This window comes from Fundulus heteroclitus, unplaced genomic scaffold, assembly GCF_011125445.2.
Source record: "Fundulus heteroclitus isolate FHET01 unplaced genomic scaffold, MU-UCD_Fhet_4.1 scaffold_53, whole genome shotgun sequence".
NCBI lineage: Eukaryota > Metazoa > Chordata > Actinopteri > Cyprinodontiformes > Fundulidae > Fundulus > Fundulus heteroclitus.
Genome location: NW_023396956.1, coordinates 548,497 through 572,486, shown reverse-complemented (window position 1 = coordinate 572,486; position 23,990 = coordinate 548,497). Strand labels below are relative to the sequence as shown.

Below are 23,990 nucleotides of genomic sequence, written 5' to 3'. Positions count from 1 at the left end.
CCTCTCAGCAGGACCCGATCACAGCAGCTCCCCTCCTGATCGCTGCTGTGTGTGTTTGTCAGAGCCTGGAAGGCCTGCAGGCTATAAAAGCAAAGACAAGGTGATCCCAGCGCTGCACGGGGCGCGGGGGGGGGGGATTAGCTCTGCGTGTGCAGTGTGACAATGTCTAGTTGTGGCCGGAAACCTCTGCAGCTCTCTGCCCCCCCAAAGGTCCTGATATTACACTTTGTTAAATATTCCAGTTTATTGCAGCTCTCTGCCCCCAGATGCTGATTTCTGCTCGTTTGCTTTCATCTGTGGACGTTCCCAGATAAACTTCTGACCTGCTTCTGATTCACAGCATTTCCTCTAAACAACGACTCCTTCCCTGCCCTTCATGGCTGAGCGCCGCTTTGTGCTGGTGGCGCTGTGAATGACTGGCATCCTCTGATACTGACGAATAACATTTTAAAGCTTCTTTAGTGGAATCTGCTCTACAGCTTCAGATAAACAGCTCCTCTCTGGCTTCACTTGTGATTCTGGGCCACAGCATCCATCTTTATCTCTTCAGACTCATATTCGCAGCGCTCGCCTCCAGCTAGTTGGAGGTGAAAAGGTTCAAAACATCGTAAACTGTTACAGATACGCATAAAGAGCACTGGAAAATCTAATGCATGAAGTCAGAAAAAAAAAAACAGAATCAGTGTGAGGGGAAAGAAACAATAAATTTTATATATATATATATATATATATATATATATATATGTGTGTGTGTGTGTGTGTGTGTGTGTTTGTGTGTTTTAGGTGTTATAAACAATGCCATACATGCTTAATCCTTTCAATCAGTGATGATAAGAAGAAGAAGAGGTATGGTTTGCCTGTTGAAATCTAGCAGAAAAATCTAATTAAATTAATACTAAAGTGTAGAAAATTTAGACAAATAGCAATAAACACTACTACAAAAAGCAAAAAATAAATAAAGTAGGATGAATTCATTACAAAGACTAGAAAATAAGCTGAAATATATTGTAATAAACAATCTGAGCCGTTATGGCTGCAGGACAATAAAGACCCTTGACTGTTGGTCGATGATGTTCAGGCGTAACGAAAAATGCTAAAATCAACAAAAGATGCAGAAAGAGACAGAAAAACATCCTGATTCATCCTGAAATATTACTGAAAACCAGGAAAAAGAACTAAAATGATTCTCAACGGACCGACCAGATTAATACTAGGAAACATTCAGCAAATTATTGCTAAACACAAAACCATAAGATAGTGTTTTTTAAGTTAAAAAAACTAACAAATATCACGTAACAATTGATAACCAAGCTGTTATGCCTTATTGTCGAATCATTAACTGAAAAATGTTGCATAGTATGCCTTTAAAATAAAATGTTAAATGCTGCAAACAAGCAGAAATGATGCTGAATCAGGCAGAGTTGCTAAAACATCAGGAAATAACTTTTAAAAAGTTAGAATAATGCTAACAGCTCAGTCCTGGAAAAAAGCTCAATCTTAAAAAGCTTAAATAAAGTCAGCAAACTCTAAAAATCAGTTAAGATGATTGCAATAAAACCTCTGCAGCGTCTCTGCTAAAGTCCAGCTTTAAAGCTACAGTGAAATGATTCAATTAGAGAGAAACGCTGTTCTGCTCATGCAGAAATGTTTGCAGTAATGAAGGCTGCAGCTCCACAGCATAGAGCCACAGCGCCACCTGCTGGCCAGAGAAGGGGGAGCATGCACAGAGCTCTGACTGATGGGTGAGACTCCTGCAGACTCGTCTGTTTATGTCTGCAATCAGAGCGTTTGCTGATTCTGCTGCAGACTCCACAGCGTTGGCCTAATGTACCTGGACATGGTGCACAGGACCAGGAGCAGCAGCACTTCTGTTAACATGCACAGAATGAAGGACAGCAGCTGCTGTCTGAGCCAGGCAGGAAACTAAAGTTCCTCCAGTCCATCTGCTTCTGACTCATTTCTGCTGAGGACACGTCAGAACCTCCACCTGCTGCCCAGGTTCTACGTTCTAGGCTTTAATCAGCCACTCCAGGGTGGGGGGGGGGGGGGGGGGTTGATTACGGGTGACCAAGCTGTCGCTGCTAGGTGTGCATATGGACCGGCGGCACCAGAACCGCTCCATGCGGCTCACCGTTCCCAGAGACGGATGGAGGCGTTAAGCCAGCTGAGAGACACTGGACCGGACAGTCAGGCGTTTAATATCCTCTCTGCCTCATCCATCGGCTGCTGATCAGACGGTTCTACAGAATCTAATCATCCAAAAGCTGCAAAAAACAAGGTTTCTGGGCCGGAGACCTGCAGGCCTGAAATGTTCCTCACAAAGTTTGAGCCGGTTCTGAAAAAGTTTTAACTTATTTATTATAATTAGACTGAATCCCAAATATCTGGAAAAATCTAGAGGTTAGAAAATAAAAGAGAACGCTGATCTAAGCAGATTTTGTGGATTTAATGCAAAGTTCAGTTTATGGAAGGAGCCAGAACCGCTTGTTCCTCATATTCTGACACTAAATGTGAATCTTGTCCTGTTTACGTCAGATAAGATGAAATTATTTCCAGTAAACATCAGAATAACGACAGAATATGTTTATGTGCCCCGCAGCATGATGCTGCCGCCCCCGTACCCCAGCTAGGATGTTCTCCTCCTGTCTCCTCCAGATGTAACGATGGACATCAGGTCCAGACCTTCGGTTCCAGTCCCTCAGAGACCCGGACCTCTCCGGTCCCTGAGGACATCACCAGGAATCCACGAGCTTTCCTGGGGAGATGATTCTGTGAGGCTCCAGAGAGACCGCCATTAAAATCTCCTGTTTATTCTTTTCCATGCAGTCAGGAAGGAAATGAAGACGAGCATGAAGCACCTGCTGGTCCACATCTTCCAGAACCTTAAGCTCCCGTTTGGTTCTGCTAAAGCCCATTTCATCAGAGGTCCACCTTTAAACCTGCAGATTCCCATTTTAAAGGAGTTAAAGGAGACATGGACACTGGTAGCAGCGTTCATGTGGTCACCTAACAGCCTCTAACTGGATCAGCACCGACTGCTCAGCCGGGCCCGGTGAGTCCGCCGGGCCCGGTGAGTCCGCCGGTACCCGGTGAGTCCGCTGGTCCCGGTTCCTGAACTCTCCCTGAGGGAATCTCCCTCCTGGCCTGAGAACAGGAACGGTGCTGCAGCTGAGGTTCTGCAGAACAATCTGGTGGACCCGTTTTTATTGGTTCTGAAGCGTGTTCTGATCCGTAGGTGATCAGAGGAGTGCATGTAGCAGCTGGCTCCCTGCTGCCTGAGCTTTCCCATTTCTGCGCTTTAATGCAGACGGAGTGAGGAAAGCGGCTCATGCCTCTCAGCCTCTCAGCCTCTCAGCCTCCAGCCAGTTTCTACAGCCTGAACTCAGCAGAGGAAGCTGGAACTGAGACATTTAAGCTCACAGGAAGTCAGTTTTTCTCCTCTGAAGTCCTGTCTAGCGTCTCTGCATCACAGCGAAGGAGAAAATAACATCTCTGCGTTGTGCAGCTGCTTAATTAATGCGGCTGCAGGCCTGAGTGCCGCCCACCAGCCGTCAGGGAAGCCGGCCCTTTGGACCGCTTAGTCAGGGTGAACAAACCTGCAGAGGCCCCGACAGCATGAAGAATGGATCAGAGCCATAAAGCCAATGAATAATCACTATACTTTGGCCTTATCACATCTTTAATTAGGGGTTAGTGAAGACTGCTCCTGGTGCTGGGCCCGCTCACACTAATCATTGCAGCATCATTTCTCCTCACGCTGCTGCAGCTTCATCCAGCACTTACACAACATGGCCCCTCGCTCTCTGAATCTGCTGAGGAGAACGTCCTGCATCCACAGATGGAAGCGTGTGAGAAGAATCCCACCAGACTGATGGGAATGATTCCCTGCTGGTGCTACAGGTGCTAACGTTCAAACTACCTGGACCAGTTCTGACCACACCTTCAGCTTCCTAGCTGCTAACGTCGCTGCTGCAGCTGCTGTAGGGTCACAGCAGAGCAGAGGAAGACTATTATATTTATCACAGATCTATTATTACATCAATCATAGATCTATTACTATATTTATCATAGATCTAATGTGATAGCCAAACCCATGGCCACACCTTCAGCTTCCTAGCTGCTAACGTCGCTGCTGCAGCTGCTGTAGGGTCACAGCAGAGCAGAGGAAGACTATTATATTTATCACAGATCTACTATTATATTTATCACAGATCTATTATTACATCAATCATAGATCTATTACTATATTTATCATAGATCTAATGTGATGCCAAACTCATGGCCACACCTTCAGCTTCCTAGCTGCTAACGTCGCTGCTGCTGCTGTAGGGTCAGAGTTACAGCAGAGCAGAGGAAGACTATATATTTATCATAGATCTATTATTATTTTTATCATAGATCTATTATTATTTTTATCATAGATCTATTATTATATTTATCACAGATCTATTATATCATAGATCTATTATTATATCTATCATAGATCTAATGTGATGCCAAACTCATGGCCACACCTTAAATGTCGGTGCCACACATCCACCTTCACCTTTTTATTCACAAATCAGTATATGTACACTTTAGTTTGCAATAAAACTTTATTCTTAGTTTAAGTACATGTGTTCTATTTGTAAGCGTGCACAATTAGTTCACTTTTGTACTTATAGTCAATTATCCATATTTTCTTAGTTTTTTTGTTACTAATCTTTATTTCTTACGTTCCATGGTGCCGGGGAGGTTAGCCACACAAAAGATGGCAGCCGGGCTGAGATCACCTAAATACAGGGAGGGGGGGGGGGGGCTGTTCCACCTGCTGTTGCTGGAAGGGGAATTCTGTATTTTTCTTTCTTTATTTTTGTATTTCACTTAGGGGTTTGTATTTAGAGGTTGGTGTGTTTTCATCGTTCTTAGATTAGTTTATTGCCAAACCTAACTGCTTTGTTTTGTCATTTGTTATTGTTTGGTTTTAATTGTTTTAATTAACCCTATTGTGTTATTGTTCTGATCAGCCAGTATATATATATATATATATATATATATATATATATATATATATATATATATATATATATATATATATATATATATATATATATATATATATATATACACACCCTTGTGTCATTTCTTTGGAGGTCAGTTACTTTGGTCACAGTTTTGCTTAATTTAAATTTTGTCTTTCTTTTATTACTCCAGAACCCAGAGTTTTGTAAGTTTGGCTTTTGGGTTAAAAATAAAAAATAAAAACTTTTTGAATTAATCCCTGTGACCCCTCATGCATTTTTACCTCAGTCCCTCACATCTAACTATTAGATTTATTATATATATTATTATATTTATCAATATTGACTATTTATTAATATTTTTATTGTGCAGAAATGACAGATCAAAGCCAGTTCTGCATCATATCCTCATAAGTGTCATGAAGCAACTTTTAATAACTCCAGGCCTCATGGCGTCAACATGGACATGAACACTGTGAAAATAGAGAACGAAGATTAAAGATCCTCAGGAACATAAAGGTGATAATTCTCTGTTTTCCCTCCATCTATGAGGTTCATCCTGCTGGAGGAGGAAAACTAGAATCTTAAAGTGCCGGTACCGCGGTGAGCAGCGACCCGCTTCACGCTCTGGTTTCCAGTTCTAATGACTTCCTGTCGGCCCGCTGGCGTCAGCCTCCACAACTATTTACTGGAAGTTCACTGCGACTCTTTCAGAGGCTGAGAAACATTTCTGGATGCAACAAGAACCGGTGTTAGAGTCAGGATGCTGCAGGATGCTGCAGGATGCTGCAGGATGCTGGTGGACCTCTGACTTCTTCTCTGCCACCCAGCAGCACAATCACGCCTCCTCCTGCATGAACCCAGTAGGATCCATAACTGCATCCAGTGAAGATTCTGCTGTCTACAGCTTCTAATTATAATAAGACGTTCTGTTTGCTGAGTGTTTGCTGTCGGATGCTGCAGCGACTGCCTGATAACCACGCTGCCCTGAGCAGGTTTACTGGTTTACTGCTCAGCATCAGCACCAGACTGCAGTCACAGCGTTCCTCTGTGGAGCTCCATGTTCTTCAGCTAGTTTCTCTTTATCTGACCTGAGATCAGACCTGAGATCAGTGCAGAGAGCATTACTTCCTGTTTCTGCTGCTTCAGCATCCTCTACCTGCAGTTCTGCAGTCAGGTGTTTGTGGCTGAAGGTTTAACAGTCACCTTTGGTTCTCCATCCCATAGTTCACTTTCCTACACGAACATGTTAATCCGTCCATGCAGAGAAACTCTGCTCTGAGCACGTTTCTGTCCATGCGAGCAGGAAGGTAACAGAAACAGATACAAAGCTGCAGCACATTACTTCAGGTCATGAGTAAATAATGAAACATCTTTGCCGTACAACAGGCAGTTTTACGCCTCCTCCTGCTCTCCTCGTGTCCTCACACCTCTCTGTGCTGCTGCTTAATGCTCCTATCACCACCGTCGGGGCTGAGCCTCGGCGCCGTGATGAAAATGCATGCTTCATCAACTTTGTCACAAAGTCTATGCATTCTATGGTACAGCAGGACAGGCGGCGCGGCTGCAGCATACCAATGAAGAGCCGGCATTGAGCCGCTGTCAGGCCCACAAACATCCTGGAGCACGCCGGTGAAAACAATCCCAGCTCAGCTTACATCAGCCAGCAGCTCGCTGCATAATCTGCTTCCAGCTAAATCATTTGCTGAGTATCCTGTCATGGCAAGACGGCCTAGAAGCCTGCTGGAGAATTGTGGAGTATGTTGGGTGAGATTAGAGCATGACCGAGGCGCCGCGTCGCTCTGAAGCAGATTAGAAAAGCAGTGAAGGCGCAGGATATTACATCACTTGTCAGGGGGAGATTACTGCTGCTGGAAAATCCTGTTGCAGCGTGAACGGCTCCGTTCTCCCCGCACCGTGGAGGGAAGCCACGCCGTTGTTTCTAATTGATGCTGTTTTCTGCCTAAACTGCAGATTAAACAGCAGCTTCACTCAGATGCATGGAGAGGAACACAAAAAGCTGCTGTGTGGCGGAGGCTGAGTGGACCAAAGTGTGGAAGCGTCAAAGAGCAGAAGGCTGCAAAGAGCTGCAGCTCCACCTGAAACGCCTCACAGGTCCTTAAAGAGCCACCAGACCACGCTTCAGGTTCTCACAGCTTCTCTGCAGCAGCTGGGCCACCTTCAGGCTTTAGATTGATCAGCGCTGTGGATCAAAAGCCTCCAGCAGAACCTTGTTCACTGGTACGGGTCTTTAAGCAGCGTAGAAAACACAGAACCGCCTGGTTCCTCCACCCAGACTATGACCCACCGTTAAACTGTTGTAATTAATCTGCTCTTGGTTTATGGTTCGACCGTCACCTCTGTCTTGACACTCAGATAAAACATTTATTAACTCGAAAACATCGCTGCCCTTCGTTCCATCAGGAACTCTTCATCTCTTTGAGGTGGACTAATGAAACGTTCCAGTATTTCTGATCAGAATGTCTAAAAGCTAAACAGAGCTGCGTATGCAGACTAAAATCATGACCAACCAACTCTGCACTCTCACTGGCCTCCCATCCATGGGAGTCCCGCTGGTTATCTTCAGGAACTGTAGTCCTGCACATCATGAGACGCTTCCTTCGGTCCGCTGGCTTTTCAGAACAAAGTTCTCTGCCTTGTCTTTGTAGTGAAATGTGCGGTTCTAATAACTTTGCCTCCTAGAACATGGCTGACCAGTGGTAGAGCACCGTTCTCCTCGTTAAGCATCAGACTGTCGAGACGTTTAAAACACAACTGTTTTATCTTTAGCTTTTATTATTTTAACATTTATTACATTTGTTAATGTTTTTACTGACGTGGCACTTTGAGATTCTAAATGTGAACTGGAAGTTAAATAAAATGCTGCACGTTACACCGTACCTCATGGAACCTGATTCTTTCTATCGATTCTACTCTATTGTGTTTTTACCAAACTGTGTGAAAATGCCGGTGCTTTTGCAGCGAATTAATGGTGTTTCAGTATATTTTCAGATGTGACATACCAGTAATTTGAATTAGGAGCTCCGTCACAGAACGGATTACACTCGTAAGTCAAAGCCCGGCTGCATGTCTGAATTTATTGCAGCGGGTTAATGAAAGCAGGATTCTCCAGCATCGCCTCCAGCCTCGATGGTCACTGCTGGTTCTGAAGCTACGGATCCACAGAACGCTTTGGGTCCGTTGTGACAGACGTAAAGCTGCCAGAGCGACGGTCCTGGTTTCATGACTGCAGAGAGAAGATGCTTCACACAGCAGGCTTCTTCTCACAGCTCCACATCAATCAACACCTTCCCTGTCTGCCAGGTGGAGAACAGGAGGCACGACTCTAAAAATATAAACTTTACCTGCAGAAAGGCTCTGGACCCGGTCCAGGTGTCATTGGGGCCCAGACAGAATCCCCCTCCTGCCCTCGCTCTTCATGTTCGGTTTGAAGAGAATAAAATGTGAGCACGCTCAGATCAAACCTGTGTTTCTCCTGCAGAGAACACAGAAACATCTCCTGCTTCACGCTAACAGCAGCTTCAGGGTCCAGATCTTCATGAAAGCGGCGCTGATCAGCACAGAAAACACAGAATAACAGAAATGTGCGCCTCACAGCGGCTCAGTGATCCCAGCAGAAGATAAAGGTCAGAGTCAGAGGCGCTAGAGCAGCCAGAGATTATTCTGGAGTTTGAGCAGCACTAGTTCCGTCAGCCAGGAAATGACTCAGGTATTCAGTGAGAAGGCTACTCTAGTACAGAGTAACCATAACGATTTAATGTTTAAAGATTAATTAATCGGACAGACAAAAATATAAGGTTATGTGTGAATTCTGGTATTTTAAAGACAAGAAAGAACTAAATATACCAAGAACATAATAACAAAATAACAAATTCAGGCAGAAGAAACACTTTTCTAAATCATTTTTTTTTTAACATTAAACTTGAAAGTAATACTTACAGCAGTTAATGTACATATAGTATGTCAGAACAGTGCAAAATATTTCTACTGTTTACTGAACGTTCATCTGACCTCCAACTAATCAATGATCTCAGCAGATAAAAAATAACTTTAAAATAATAAAGCTTGTGGACAAATAAGAAGTCTTACTTTAACATAAACTCCAGCATTTATTTCTCTCAAATCTTCATTTGCTTTCTAATAAAACTGCTAGAAAAGGAGCTTTTATTGTGAAGAATGAGGGGTTTGTGTCACACCGCCTGCTGACCACCACTGCAGATCGCTGGATCGCTATGATGAGCTTTTTACCCGTCCACGAACGCCCTGGTGAACAAAACAAACGCTCCTCCTGGTCACAGCGTTTAGCTCCCTCTGCTGGTACCTCCAGTAACTACATCTGCCGCGCATATCGTCACTAGAACCAGAACACTGAGGAAACTACGGGAACTTTAACGCAACTCCACCACTTCCACGTTCCTCACTGACTCGACTGGAGCGGCCGAGCTCCTCCCCTTTAAATGCAGGAAGAACCGTTCAAGAGACTCGAGTCCCGACCTGAGTCACTGGATCATGAGTCAGTGATCCATGAGTCAATGAATCATGAGTCAGCGAATCATGAGTCAGTGAATCACCTCCGTCTCTGTCAGAGTCCCGACCTGAGTCAGTGATTCATGAGTCAGTGATTCATGAGTCAGTGAATCATGAGTCAGTGATTCATGAGTCAGTGAATCATGAGTCAGTGATTCATGAGTCAGCGATTCATGAGTCAGTGAATCATGAGTCAGCGATTCATGAGTCAGTGAATCATGAGTCAGTGATTCATGAGTCAGTGATTCATGAGTCAGTGAATCATGAGTCAGTGATTCATGAGTCAGTGAATCATGAGTCAGTGATTCATGAGTCAGCGATTCATGAGTCAGTGAATCATGAGTCAGCGATTCATGAGTCAGTGAATCATGAGTCAGTGAATCATGAGTCAGTGAATCATGAGTCAGTGAATCATGAGTCAGTGATTCATGAGTCAGTGAATCATGAGTCAGTGAATCATGAGTCAGTGAATCACTTCCGTCTCTGTCAGAGTCCCGTTTCACACCTGATGATTGCCCCATGCTGGGTGAACTCTGGCGCCCCCAGGTGGTCAAAGGTATAACCAGAACTAGGCCGGACTTCCTGCTGCATTCAGTGACTCTAACCCAGACGGATCTGCAGCAGAACCGACTCCGAGCTTCTCAGCAACGACTCAGATGACTCACAAGTTTCTTCAGTCGCTGTTAGAGGAAGCTGATGGAAGTTTAACGTGAAGCATTCCCTAAAACAGAAGAGACGAGGAAACGCTTCACTGGTCTCACACAACAGGTCCTGAACCAGAACCAGGATATCTGGTTCTGACCCGATTCACCCAGAACAGGAACATTTCATCTCTGTGGACGTTTAGGTTGTTTTGGACTATGGGATCTACAGGAACTCAGTAATTCACTGCTGAGAGGTTCTTATGTCTTTTATTCTGTTTTCTAAGGAGCAGCTGCTTTAGATGCTGATCGGTGAAGTCCTGACACAGCAGCGGGTTTTCTGAGGGACCCATCATGAGGGAACCGCTAATCCTCACACAGCAGCAGGTTCTCTTAAGGAGCCATCATGAGGGAACCATCAATCATCACGCAGCAGCAGGTTCACTGAAGGACCCATCATGAGGGAACCATCAATCATCACACAGCAGCAGGTTCTCTGAGGGACCCATCATGAGGGAACCATCAATCATCACGCAGCAGCGGGTTCTCTGAGGGACCCATCATGATGGAACCATCAATCATCACACAGCAGCAGGTTCTCTGAGGGACCCATCATGATGGAACCATCAATCATCACACAGCAGCAGGTTCTCTGAGGGACCCATCATGAGGGAACCATCAATAATCACGCAGCAGCAGGTTCTCTGAGGGACCCATCATGAGGGAACCATCAATCATCACGCAGCAGCAGGTTCTCTGAGGGACCCATCATGAGGGAACCATCAATCATCAAGCAGCAGCAGGTTCTCTGAGGGACCCATCATGAGGGAACCATCAATCAGCACGCAGCAGCAGGTTCTCTGAGGGACCCATCATGAGGGAACCATCAATCATCACGCAGCAGCAGGTTCTCTGAGGGACCCATCATGAGGGAACCATCAATCATCAAGCAGCAGCAGGTTCTCTGAGGGACCCATCATGAGGGAACCATCAATCAGCACGCAGCAGCAGGTTCTCTGAGGGACCCATCATGAGGGAACCATCAATCATCACGCAGCAGCGGGTTCTCTGAGGGACCCATCATGAGGGAACCGCCATTCAGGAGCTGTCAGCAGGTTCTCTGAGGGACCCATCATTAGGGAACCATCAATCATCACGCAGCAGCAGGTTCTCTGAGGGACCCATCATAAGGGAACAGCCAATCATCACGCAGCAGCAGGTTCTCTGAGGGACCCATCATGAGGGAACCACCAATCAGGAGCTGTCAGCAGGGGATCCGTGGCCCTCAGCATCACAGGAGGAGGAGAGCTGCTCTACCAGAACCGCTGATGTTCTGGAGCTCCTCCCGGCGCTGTTCAGAGAAGGTTCTGCTGCTCCAGAACATCAGCATCTCTCAGCTCTGATGTCATTCCTCAGACCCGCGTTCTCTTCAGCTGAAACATCAGAACCTGTCGGAGCGTGACGGAACCGAGCGAGCTGGATCAAAGCCCGGCATTTCCACTTACAGGAACTATTTTAGGAGTCGACACGATTTATTTTAGATGCAGAATAAATCATCTGGTGCAGAAGACGCTGATTGTTACAGGAGGTGGTTCTGAAAGATTCTGAAAGGTTCTGAAAGATCCAGCTGAAGATCCTGGAGCCCAATCACCTGGAGGTCATCTTCTGGAGAACGTCCATCTCCTCTGATTAAACTGTCTGCTTTGGGTCAGAGGTTCTGGTTTGGCCCGCTCCCTCAGACAGAACCGCTGTAACTGGGTCAGAACTGCAGGCCTCCTTACACGCACAGCAGAACCTCCTGTGGGCTGAGGAGGCGCCGGTCCACTACGGTCCGCTAACACAGACACGCCTGTTTATAGTTTTTATTTTACTTCTGATGATGGAAAACAGGATTCTTTCTGGATTTTAATGGAAATATTTTCTGACCAAACGCTGAAAATAATGAATGTTTGCAGATAAAGAGAAAAAGTTCTTAGAGTTTTAAGAAGACTTTGACCCGACTGTCTCATCCAGAACCAGAACCTCATCATTTATTCCTTCAGAGCTTTAAATGTTTACAGCTGAATCACGAATTAAACGGAAAATAGAACCAAAATCATAAAAAGCAGAAGCATCACATCAGCAGGAACCAGAACCGGGCCTCATGGGTCTCTGGGTCTGACAGCCAGAGCTCACAGAACCCGGCCCGTCTCCCCTGGTCCCGACCCGAGTTCTGGGAGCAACAGAGCTTCCGGTCCGGACCTCCCAGAGTTCTGGTGGGGATGGGTTCAAAAGGAGCCAAAGAGGAACCGGACCATGCAGACTTTTAAAAACTAAGAACCAGAACCGGGTCACCGGGGGGCAACCCAGATGATCTCTGCATGCTGTTGGTTCTGGACAGCGGGTTCTGGTACCAGAAGACAACAGACAGATGGGAGGATGTGATGAAACTTCTCAGTCCGCAGAAATAACTGGACTGAATCGGACTCTGAACTGAACTTGGTTCTGATCGGTTCTGATCGGTTCTGAGTCCGATTGTTGGGATTCTTTGCACCGACAGCTTTCTGGGTTTTTACATCTGATGTTTCTCAGGAAACCATCTGCTCAGAACCTTCCCTGATCTTTATGGACCTGGTTCTGCTGTAACTGGGCCGAGCCTCCTTCCTCTTCCTCTTCCTCTGACATCAGCGACGTCATAATCAGCAGTTTAACAAACTACAGATGGTAATAATGCCTTCATCTAAAACTCAGATAGTTTGAACTTATTCATTTAGTTTAGAACCGCTCAATTCCCAGAAAATTAGTCCCAATAAAACCAGGTAACAACAATAATAATAATAATAATAATAATAATAATAATAATAATAATAATAATAATAACAACAATAATAACAATAATAATAATAATGATGACAATAATAATAATAATAATAATAATAATAATAATAATAATAATAATAATAATAATAATAATATTGCTAAAGCTGGATAAAAGCAGAACCCTGCTAGCTGGAAGGTTCTCTTACTGCCACACGTCACCAGAACCTCCTGGCTGTGACCAGCCTCCCACAGCATGATGCTGCCACCGCCGTGCTGCAGGCGTTCCTCTTTATTCAGCGTTCCTCACGTTGCTCCTTCTCTTCTGACCAGAGAACCTTGTTCCACAGGTTTGCTGCGTCTACGTGGTTCTGAGCCTGACAACAACAGCAGCTTTCTGCCATAAAGGTCAGATGTTAGCACATGAGCGGTGGATCTCTGCAGCTCCCCCAGAGCTACCGCGGCTTCTTCTCTAAGAAATGCTCTCCATGCAGGATGTCGTCTTACTGGAAACCACTTTAAGTTGTTCAGAGGAACCAGAGAACATTTAAAGGCGGGAATAAATTCCATTTATTTATATTTCGCCCATTCATCAAACACGTCATCTCTTTACGAACTCAATCAGATCATTCTCTCTGGAGAACATCTCCACCTGAGCTGCTCCAGAACCACAAACCCAGCTGACAGCAGACGAGCCGGAGCAAGAATGTTCTGTCCCGACCCAAGTCTCCTTCCAGCCCGTCCAGAACCGCACGGCTGCGGGGAGGAGCGACACATTTCACCCGCACCACGTTCCTCTGTGAGGACTGGAAAGTGATGCAGAACCTGCCGCCGAACCGATCCCAGCTCAGCCTCCCGGGCCCAGAGAAGCGGTTCTGGAACACATGCAGGCTGCAAACAAACTGCGCATGTTGCGCAGACTGCGCGGTTCCCACGCTCCTTTAGCGCAGGAGCGCTGCGGATTCTGCCGCACGGACGGTTCTGCATCGTGACCGGATCCTCTCACTATGCCTCCTTTCACACACACACAACAGGTCCGGAACCAGAACCTTCAGAGACAGAACCCCGCAGAAAGCTGAGCTCTGCGGACTGACTCGGGACTTAGTTTGAATGGACCGAACCAACAGGCACCGTCCGGGACGTGACCTGAATGAAAAGCCTCCCGAGCTCCGGTCCATGCTGCACACCCAGCGCGCTTCAGAACCAGAAGGTTCGGGGAAATCTGCTCCACGCGCGATGTTTCCGCGGAGCCGCAACTTCAGGACGGCGGCGGCGACGCGTTCAGAGCCCGGAGCGCTCCGCGTCAGCGCGCATCAGGCGCATCAGAGCCGGGCAGAACTTTCCATCCATCAGAGCTGCTGCTCCAGCAGCCACGGCGCAGTACGGAGCTTACCTTGATGGTCTTGGTGGACTGGCATTTCACCTGGTGCGATACGGAGGCCGTTTGGTTCATCTTCTGATCCAAAGTGTCCGCGGAAAGAAACGAGCCCGGCAGTCCTGCAGAAGTCTGCGCGCTGCTTTCAGCCTTTGTTCCGTGAGCGGCTGAAGCGCGCAGCCGCCCCTATAGATGCTGCTGGCGGAGAAAGGTGCGTGCGCAACGATGAGCGGTAACCAGGGGCGACCGCAGGAAACGCTGAGTGTGTGTGTGTGTGTGAGTGTGTGTGTGTGTGTGTGTGTGGGGGGGGGGGGGGGGGGGGGTTACTGAGAGCAGGAGGAAAGGAGCTGAAACCCAGAAAATGAGTCCGGACATCAGAAATAACACGAAACAGGGAAGTTTGTCACACTTAGAGACGGGATGAAAGTTCTTAGTTTACCCAGCATGCAAAGCGCCTGCTGAAAGTGGACCACCAACCCAGAATCAGCTCATGGAGCATGGAGGTTCCCAAGGAGGAGGAAGGCTACTGTTGGAGTGAGGTGGAGGCCCGGTAGGAACCAGAACCAGAAGTGGTGCCGGGCCGTGTGATTGGGCGGAGACCTCTGAGAAGGTCCTGGTGTCCAAGAACCAGGAGAACTTCCTCATACATGGACCCGATTCTGCCGGGACTTTTAGGGAACTTAAGACTTTTTGGCACTATTACGTTTTCATCTTCACCGAACAATTCACCTAAATTTTATTTCTATAGCGTCAATTAACACACGTCACCTAACGGCTCTTTCCAGAATCTGTTCACCCAGATCCTCCAGTCAGTTTCCTCATTGGCTCCCAGCATTCACTCCTCCTGAAAGAGCGTAGAGCCACAGGGAGAGTCGTCTGCATTGTTGATGGCTTTGCAGCAATCCCTCATACTGAGCATGCATGAAGCGACAGTGGAGAGGAAAACTCCCCTTTAACAGGGAGGAGAACCTCCAGCAGAACCAGAACCAGGCTCAGTGTGAACGCTCATCTGCTACAACCACCATAGAAGAACATTTTGTCTTCACCACACAAAAGAAGTTGTCAGAAAATAGCGAGGATCAATCTGACCCCAGTTTCCACATCCTCCGCTCCGTTCCAGACCGTCTCCATGTGTCAGAGATAAAACTACTTTTATTATTCCAACATCAGAAAGTTCTCTGTGTTCTTTATGTTACCCAGCAGTGGTTCAGACGCATCTCTACGTTGTCTTATAATATTTGCAGGACTGAAACCAAAGCATCCAGAGCAGTGGTCCAACCTCCAGTCCCCAGGTCCTAACCCCCAGGGCCGGGTCCTGCTACCTTTACCTCTGTGTCTCTGCTCTGTCTTCTCTACCATAGAAAGTACTCCTGGGTCAATGTGAGCTTCTGAGCTTTCTGTGTCTCTGCTCTGTCTTCTCTAACATAGAAAGTACTCCTGGGTCAATGTGAGCTTCTGAGCTTTCTGTGTCTCTGCTCTGTCTTCTCTACCATAGAAAGTACTCCTGGGTCAATGTGAGCTTCTGAGCTTTCTGTGTCTCTGCTCTGTCTTCTCTAACATAGAAAGTACTCCTGGGTCAATGTGAGCTTCTGAGCTTTCTGCGTCTCTGCTCTATCTTCTCTAAGCCCCAGTGGGTGGAGGCAGATGAGCGTTCACACTGAGCCTGGTTCTGGTTCTGCTGGAGGTTCTCCTCCCTGTTAAAGGGGAGTTTTCCTCTCCACTGTCGCTTCATGCATGCTCAGTATGAGGGATTGCTGCAAAGCCATCAACAATGCAGACGACTGTCCACTGTGGCTCTACGCTCTTTCAGGAGGAGTGAATGCTGCTTGGAGAGACTTGATGCAACCTGCTGGGTTTCCTTAGAGAGGAAACTTTCTCACCAACCTGGAGGATCTGATGGAGTCTGACTTTGGAAAGAACCTTGATGACGTAAGTTGTTAATTAGAGCTATAAAAATTAAATGTAACTGAATCTCTGCTTCTACACACCTGACTAACAGAAACTCAGAGCAGAGCTGGGCTGCCTGCTGGTGAGGCGGATCAGCCTTCTGGGATTCTGACCATCTCTGCTTTTGATGGTCAGAATGTGTGAAAGCGTCCAGCAGGAAATCCTCCATCCAGAATGCTGCTGATGGAGAATTCAGCTCCAGAGAAGCTGCAGCAGCATGAAAACTGCCTCACCTGCAGAAAGCTGCTGCTGAGAACATTACAGCTGAAAGATGAGCACGAGCTGGCAGGGATGAAGAGTTGGAGCCAAATATCCTCCTAGAGAAACTCCCCAACAGTGGAGATGATCTGAGAAGGAGAAGTTAGGAGGATCCACTCTGCAGGCGGTGAATTTGGGGATAAAGCCTCTGAAAAGCTGCCTAACCAGCAGCCGTCACATCTGAACACTGCAGTCATAGTTTCATCAATGAAATAAAGTCAGGAGGTTTCTGGCCGCCGTGCTGTTTATATTTCACCTAACTGATGGTTTATGGTGATAAACGCTTGAATCCTGGGAGGAGCGGTGCTTTGGGACGGAGCTGCAGAGAGAAAGACTGGCTTTGAGCAGAAAGCAGCTGGTTGGAGGCAGGAGACGAGTTTCCAGGTGCCAGAGTGGGTAAACGTGTCTGCAGCAGATGAATTACTCCAGCATGGCTCTGCTGTCGTCCCTCTTCCACCCATCATCCTCTCCTCTCTGCGTTTCTCTCTGTTTCCTGCAGAGATGTTCAGGCCCGTCTGCGCAGAACAACGGCAGCTTAATTGATCAATTAGAGCACATGTTTGACGCCCTGCAGGCTCATCTGGGCCGTCATTAGGGGGGGGGGGGGGGGGTTACACACCCGCCCCCAGCATCAGAAGGCTCTGGTTCAGAGCCCAGGCTGGATGGAGGCGGAGCTAATTAGCGTCAGCAGATGATTAGCAGCTAGCATGGCGTGCTCAGTCAGGTGGACCCGTCTGGTTCTGGCTGTAGGTCACAGTTTGTGGTAATCAGCTCCCAGGTGAAGGAACATGAACATGAAGGAAGAACTGCAGCTCCACCAACATGTTCCCCCCCACTTTAACCCTTCAAACCTCAACGCGGAGCTTTAGCTTCTACGTCCAGGTCCTGATGCCCTGACAGGGTCTTCTGTGCTTTTTACAATAACCTCCTTCATATTTAATATCACTATACTTGTTTTTCTCTGATCATGTTATAAAACGAGTTCCTCAGCAGGAGGATGATGTTCTACCATCTCAGCAGGACTGGTTCCTGCACATGGGACAATTTCACCGCCTAATAAGTTGTGTTACTCATTATTATTATTTTTATTTAATGCTTTCACATTTGTAGGGAAAAGGATTCTGGGCGGAGCTGCAGAATATTTGGTTCAGACTCGTGGAAAACTTTCTCAATCTAATAAACCACACGTGTTTTTTACTGGTTGAGTTTGTTCTAAGGCCCGGTTCTGAGGATTTAAATCTGAGGCTTCAGCATCAATGTTCAGACAAAGTTTAACCAAAAGTCGTTTTCAAACTATAAACTGACCCATACTAGAGCGCCCCCTAGGTTCTGACCCAGATCATTTAAAGATAAACGTTGTTAAATCGGTCAAATTCAGTCAAACTTTAACATTTCTCATTTAGACATGAACCTTAACTCCTCTTGACTTTTGCATCGTCTGCAGAAATAAAACCAGGCTGAAAACAACCAGAAGCAACTGATGCAAAATCATTTTCACCCTAAAATAAAATATAAAATAAAATAAACCATGTTCACCCTAAGAAGAGCGCCACCTGTTGGTGGATTCTTCATTATTGGAGTGGCATGCAGGGAATAAATGTCTTCATAAAGCAACACAGAAGAAGAAAGAGAATAAGAACAGGATTTCATGCTCTGCTGACTGCAGGAAAGGTTGCATTAAATCATGGTAGAAAGGGCAGATTTAGCATGCTGGGTGTTGGAGGTCTGCCTGCTCCACCTCTAAGTTAGTTATCTGAAGGTCCTGAAGCCGGTTTCCTTTTTACCATTTTAAAAATGTTGAATCAAACTGAAGTTAGTTTGTTCTGAGATTAACGGCTGATTTAAATACGTTTCAGTGCCTCCACCATCAGAGGAGGTAACACCACCTTATTCCCCTCAGCAGCATGAGAAGGTTCCAGTGAAGGGTTCTCTGTGTGGAACGCTGACAGGATCACCAGCCGCTAAAACTTGGAATCATGAAACAAACTAAAAGATTTAAGGCGCCTAGACGGACCTTATTGTGCAGCTGCTGTTCTCCAGACCTTTGCATCAATAAAAGTCCCTGTTAATAAAGCAAACAGTCAGACTCCAATACGCTAAATGTTCTCGTCATGTTCTGGCTGACAGTGTCTGCTTCGGCTTCTTCTAATCAGGATCATTAGCTGCACCTGCGCTCCTCTGCCTTCATATACTGGGCTCCCATTGCAACCACAGCCAGATTATTGACAGGTCCAGTGTTCTTCCTGCCTGCTCACGTCTCCAACCAGGTTCTTGTTTTTGGATTTCCCCGCCTAGCCGCCATCACACACCTTATTCAGCTTCCGTTTCCTGGACACGGCTGGAATGTTTTTACGACCACGAATCTTGCCGAGCACTTTGGATCTGACTGTTAGCACGCCACAGATCTGTACCTGCACGGTCCATTTCATCTAGAGCAGGTTCCACATCCGAGCAGGTCTGTCATGGTTTAACCAAGATTAAGTCTTCTTCTTCTTTTAGAACTTGACTGGCAGTCGGCAAACCAACTTAAGGTACGCTTTACGCCACCTAGTGGACTGGAGAGTGGACGTCAATGAAAATTATAGGAAATTACATGTTTATAGCTCAAGGTATACATGAATTAATTAAATATGGTTAAATAACCCTGTATTTATAAGATATCTTATTAAACTATTTCTGAAATTTTTATACATTTCCTAACAAATTACGTAAAGAAAACAAATTTTCCTCAAGCTGAAGTCAATGCAAGCAGCAAGAGGAGAGAAACTGCTGAGCAGGAAGTGATGAGCACAGAGGAGCAGAGGACTAACGAGGGCTGGAGAGATAATTGGTGATAGAAAACAGGTGTGCACTGACTCTAGGTGACAGATCAAGAGGATGAAGATCATCTTTGTTTCAGCTCGATCGGTATCATAAAAACTTTAATTTCTGGTTTAACCTGAAGAACATTTGTTTCTCCACTGTCTGAGGTCTTTATAAAATATGTTATATTTCCCCTACATCGTTTTTAATAATCTCGTACACACTGGCTCGCTCTCATAAACCCGCACAATCCACCACTCAGTGTTGTTTTAGACATGCCGAACCCATAGGGGGCAGTGTAACGCAAAGCTGAAGCCTGCGTCAGCCAGTCAGAACCACAGACATATAAACGCAGACGCCTCATTGGGCGCAGGTTTGTACGTCGACGTCACCGCCATGTTGTGTGTGGCAGAAATCAATTGGTTAAATCTAAACATTGTGGTCTTCATCATTTCATAAACCCGTGTCACATGTGAACCTTTTAAGATCTGGTATAGTCACAGATTAGCAACAGACTTTTTGGGGGAGTGTTAAAGAGATAAAATTACTAATATGAGAAAAAATTCACAGAAGAATAAAGAAAAAAAGGACAAAAGTGATAATGTTAGGAGAAAAACGTCATATTATGAGAATTAAGGGGGAACATTTCCAGAATAGTCACAGTTTGCAGAACTATCTTAGTCCTGGAGTGATAGGGCCAGGTTAGATTATTTTAATTATTTTTATTCTTTACAAGAATAAAGTCAGGAGAATGAAGCCAAAGGGATACGAAAATAAACTCGGAATATTGCAAAAATAAAATTACCAATATAAAGTATATTCCTAGATTAAACTCCCTCTGATACTGTTTAAGTGTCTGAGTCTAACAGCTGATTTGCCACATTCAACATGGCGGACGCTCTGACGCATCAGCAGCAGGCAGAACCCGCCCAACGACGCGTCTACGTTTATAACGTCTATGGTTAGAACCATTTAAAAACGCTGATATTAAACAACAGCATGGTTCTTTATTGGGGGGGAGAATCGGTGTAAAACTGCTGACTGCCAAACGATCTTCCCCCTTTGCACATCAGCGTATCAGAGCCGCTGGTTCGTAAAAACAAACAAGCAAAAAGCTCAGAAATGTTGTTCCAGATATCCGCTAGGTGTGAACAAGGCCTCAGACGAAGTGACTGCAGCGGATCCTGAAGACTGGCGTGTTTAAAGCAGCAGAATCATGAAGCATGTGCTGCAGAACAGCTCGTCCTGTTCATGTGTCTACAGACCTGAGAGAAAGCAGCTCTCTGGTCTGTCAGCGCTTCAAATTAAAGAACCGAGGCAGATAGATGCTCTCTGTCAGACCTGATGTCTCCACGCTCAGCAAAGTGCTGCAGTTGAAGCGCACGGATGAACACGTGTGAAAAGCATTATAGCTCCTTTCAGAGGCGGCCCGGCTTTTGTTGCGTTGTTCTACTGTGAGCAGGTCGATGGGCCAAAGCATCTGCAGGAGAAATTCAGCTCTACCATCCAAATAAATGCCAGCAGGTCTTCCCTTCGTACCGAGCCGCTGTTTCCTGAATGCATCAAGTTCACGCCATGACGTCTCCATCCCTTCAGGGAAAAGTTCAGTTTCAGTTCATCTGCTTACATGTGATGAATAGAAACATGTTTGGGAATTCTTTTATTCAGCCACTGTAAATTATGGCTGATATTAAAGCAGTTTTTTAGCAAAGTGATGCTAAATAATCCTGGTGATGCTGCATGGTTGGTTCAGAAACATCACAGTATACAGAAGTTGTTGTGCTCCACACTAATTGACAATTACAGGTGATCTCCACTCCCATCCAGGAGGGGGCGCTGACATTGCATTACTTTGTGTTGAATTCCAGAAGATGAAGATACCGTCAAAAGCTGTGGTGCCCAAGTCCTCCAGAGCTGCTGTCCTGCTCCTCCATGCCCTCATCAGCATCCAGCTCTGCAGAGGCCTCGTAACAAGCCATCACCTGGCTCAGGTGTGTTGAAGAATCCAGAGCATCTAGATGCAGCAGGATGGGCACTCTCACGCCTGCATCCTGCCATGGTCTTCTGCTTGCATGAGATCAGGTCCTGAAGGTAGAACGTTCAGAAACACAGATAGCCTTTCACCATCAGTATTCTCCAGCTCCTCCTAGAGAACCTCAAATGTTCACCGGCCAGAAGAACCACACACTAACTGGCCACTTTAATAGGTCCGCCTGCTAAACCAAAGCCAGCATCAAAATGGAGAAAACAGGGGAATTAAGTGACTCTGAAGGTCGCACAGTTGCTGGTGGGCTGATCCGAACAGAACCTGATGACAGGGATGTTCACACAGAACCATTTCTCATTAGCTTAGCACCTCTGCTAACATTAGCTTAGCACATCTGCTAACATTAGTCAAGCACCTCTGCTAACATTAGCCTAGCACCTCCACTAACATTAGCCTAGCATCTCTGCTAACATTAGCCTAGCATCTCTGCTAACATTAGCCTAGCATCTCTGCTAACATTAGCCTTGCATCTCTGCTAACATTAGCTTAGCACCTCTGCTAACATTTCCTCACTTATGAAGCTCAGTGCTACCTGATGGCATGTGCTCTTGTCTTTCCTGTTTTGATCAGAGACATTAGATCATATTTATATTGTAGGTAAACAGGAAATGATGGATAATTAATTTAAAATTTCTAAAGAGTTTCAGTGGAGTGATGGGAGTTATTTGCTGTGACAGCAGGTGGGTCACTGGTGAGTTTATGAATAATAATTATTGCTTAAAGTTGAATTTGTGGCCCAGTGAATAAACGTGCTCTAACATCGGCTTTTTACATGTTTAGCAGAGGTGCCAATAAACATGACATTGTAGATCCTTTAAAGATGTAAGAAGAGTTTATTGTGATCAGCATTAAAGTTTAATGTCCTCCTGCGATGAACAGAAAGTTTTTAAGCAGACATGAAAACGTCTCTTATGAACTCGCCAAGCGATCGATGTCGTTAATCAGCAGCTTTAATGGAGAATTGGAGCGACTCCAGTCCAAACGCACCCAGAGGATTTGATTGAAGAGTCTAATTGTCTTTTTAGAGGAATTAATTAACTACACGTCTCCTGGGACGGGATCACACACCAACACGAGGAGGATCTGCTCTGCCTCGCTAAGACCACTCGCCTCACTAGAGAAGCATCCTTTGAAGCTCTCGCCGAGGAATCAATTTGCTCCTGTTTGCTTTGAAGTGGAAATATCTTCCAGCGCTCCATCACGGCGCAGCGGGACGCCCGACGTGTCCCCATTCACCCTTTGTTGGAAAAAGCTGCTAATTTACATGTTCTAACAATGGCCGCCTACCTGCTGCGGTTCTGGAGACAAAGCCGGCCACTTCTGGGTCACATCACTGGTTCTGCTGGGTCAGGTCGCTGGTTCTGCTGGGTCAGGTCGCTGGTTCTGCTGGGTCAGGTAGCTGGTTCTGCTGGGTCAGGTCGCTGGTTCTGCTGGGTCAGGTTGCTGGTTCTGCTGGGTCACATCGCTGGTTCTGCTGGGTCAGGTCGCTGGTTCTGCTGGGTCAGGTCGCTGGTTCTGCTGGGTCAGGTAGCTGGTTCTGCTGGGTCAGGTCGCTGGTTCTGCTGGGTCAGGTCACTGGTTCTGCTGGGTCAGGTCGCTGGTTCTGCTGGGTCAGGTCGCTGGTTCTGGAGGGTCAGGTCGCTGGTTCTGCTGGGTCGGGTCGCTGGTTCTGGTTGCACCTCCAACCAGAGGAAGTCTGGCGCTCTGCTGCTGTGGCCAAACAAACACGGAGGGATAATAAATACTTTTTCCCTGAATTCTGATTATTTTCTGTTCTATCATCTAAATATTTTACTCCATAAAAGGTGCTGAGTGAAGTATTTGGTAGAAAACCAGAAACCAGGGTCGGTGTTCTGAGCCGGTCTCATTACATTAATGAGCCGCAGCCAAACGGACCATTTTTAATCAGAAAGGAGGCAGAAAAACAGGAAAATCATTATTCATAGAAGCAAAGATTATTTTGCTCAGGGCAGCATCCCTGAGGGTCGACTAATGTGAGTTTCACAAATTAATGCCCACATAAATTTCACAAAACCTCTTCAATTATTCAGAGGAATTGACTTGATCCATAAAACATTTCAAGTTTTGCTTCTAATGCAGATTTCTTAGAAACCAAGAGCGTCTGAGAACCCACAGCGGACCATCAGGAGGTCCTGCTGAGCGCCTAAACGTTTCCTGGAGAAACGCTGCTGAAGAACACAGAGACGATGAAGGTCCAGGGATGGAGAAGAACCTGGAGCATCTGCCTCAGAGCTGTGGACCGTTCCACGGGTCCATTCAGCCGTGTTCTCCTCATTCGCTCTTTGATCCGACTGCAGAACCTCAGGTAGCTTCATCACAGCAGGAGCTGAAAACCACCTCCAGCCAGGAGGACCTTCTCCTGCTGTGGGTTGGTTCTGCTTCTCCTCCTGGCTTTGACCATTTCTCCTCAGAGGAGAAGCTCCAGAGACTCCTGGCCTTCGCGTGGGGGTGGAACCTCGCTGTAGGTTCTCCAGATGTTCTCACCACTTAGATCTTCTGAGGGTTCATCTTCCTGCAACGTCTGAAGCTTGATGTTATTCTTCATCCTCGTCAAA

At 46.2% G+C, this 23,990-nt stretch overlaps 1 protein-coding gene across 1 annotated transcript in view; it reads right to left on the bottom strand.

Moving 5' to 3' along the window:
• The window catches only part of LOC105920295 (inactive dipeptidyl peptidase 10), a 136,075-nt gene extending 121,511 nt beyond the window's left edge, over positions 1–14,564 (bottom strand). Inside the window, exon 1 of the mRNA XM_036132600.1 lies at positions 14,379–14,564. Within this exon, the coding sequence (XP_035988493.1) occupies positions 14,379–14,438 (60 nt within the window). The 5' untranslated portion in view covers positions 14,439–14,564. The remainder of the gene's footprint in view (positions 1–14,378) is intronic.
• Between the last annotated feature and the right edge of the window lie 9,426 nt (positions 14,565–23,990).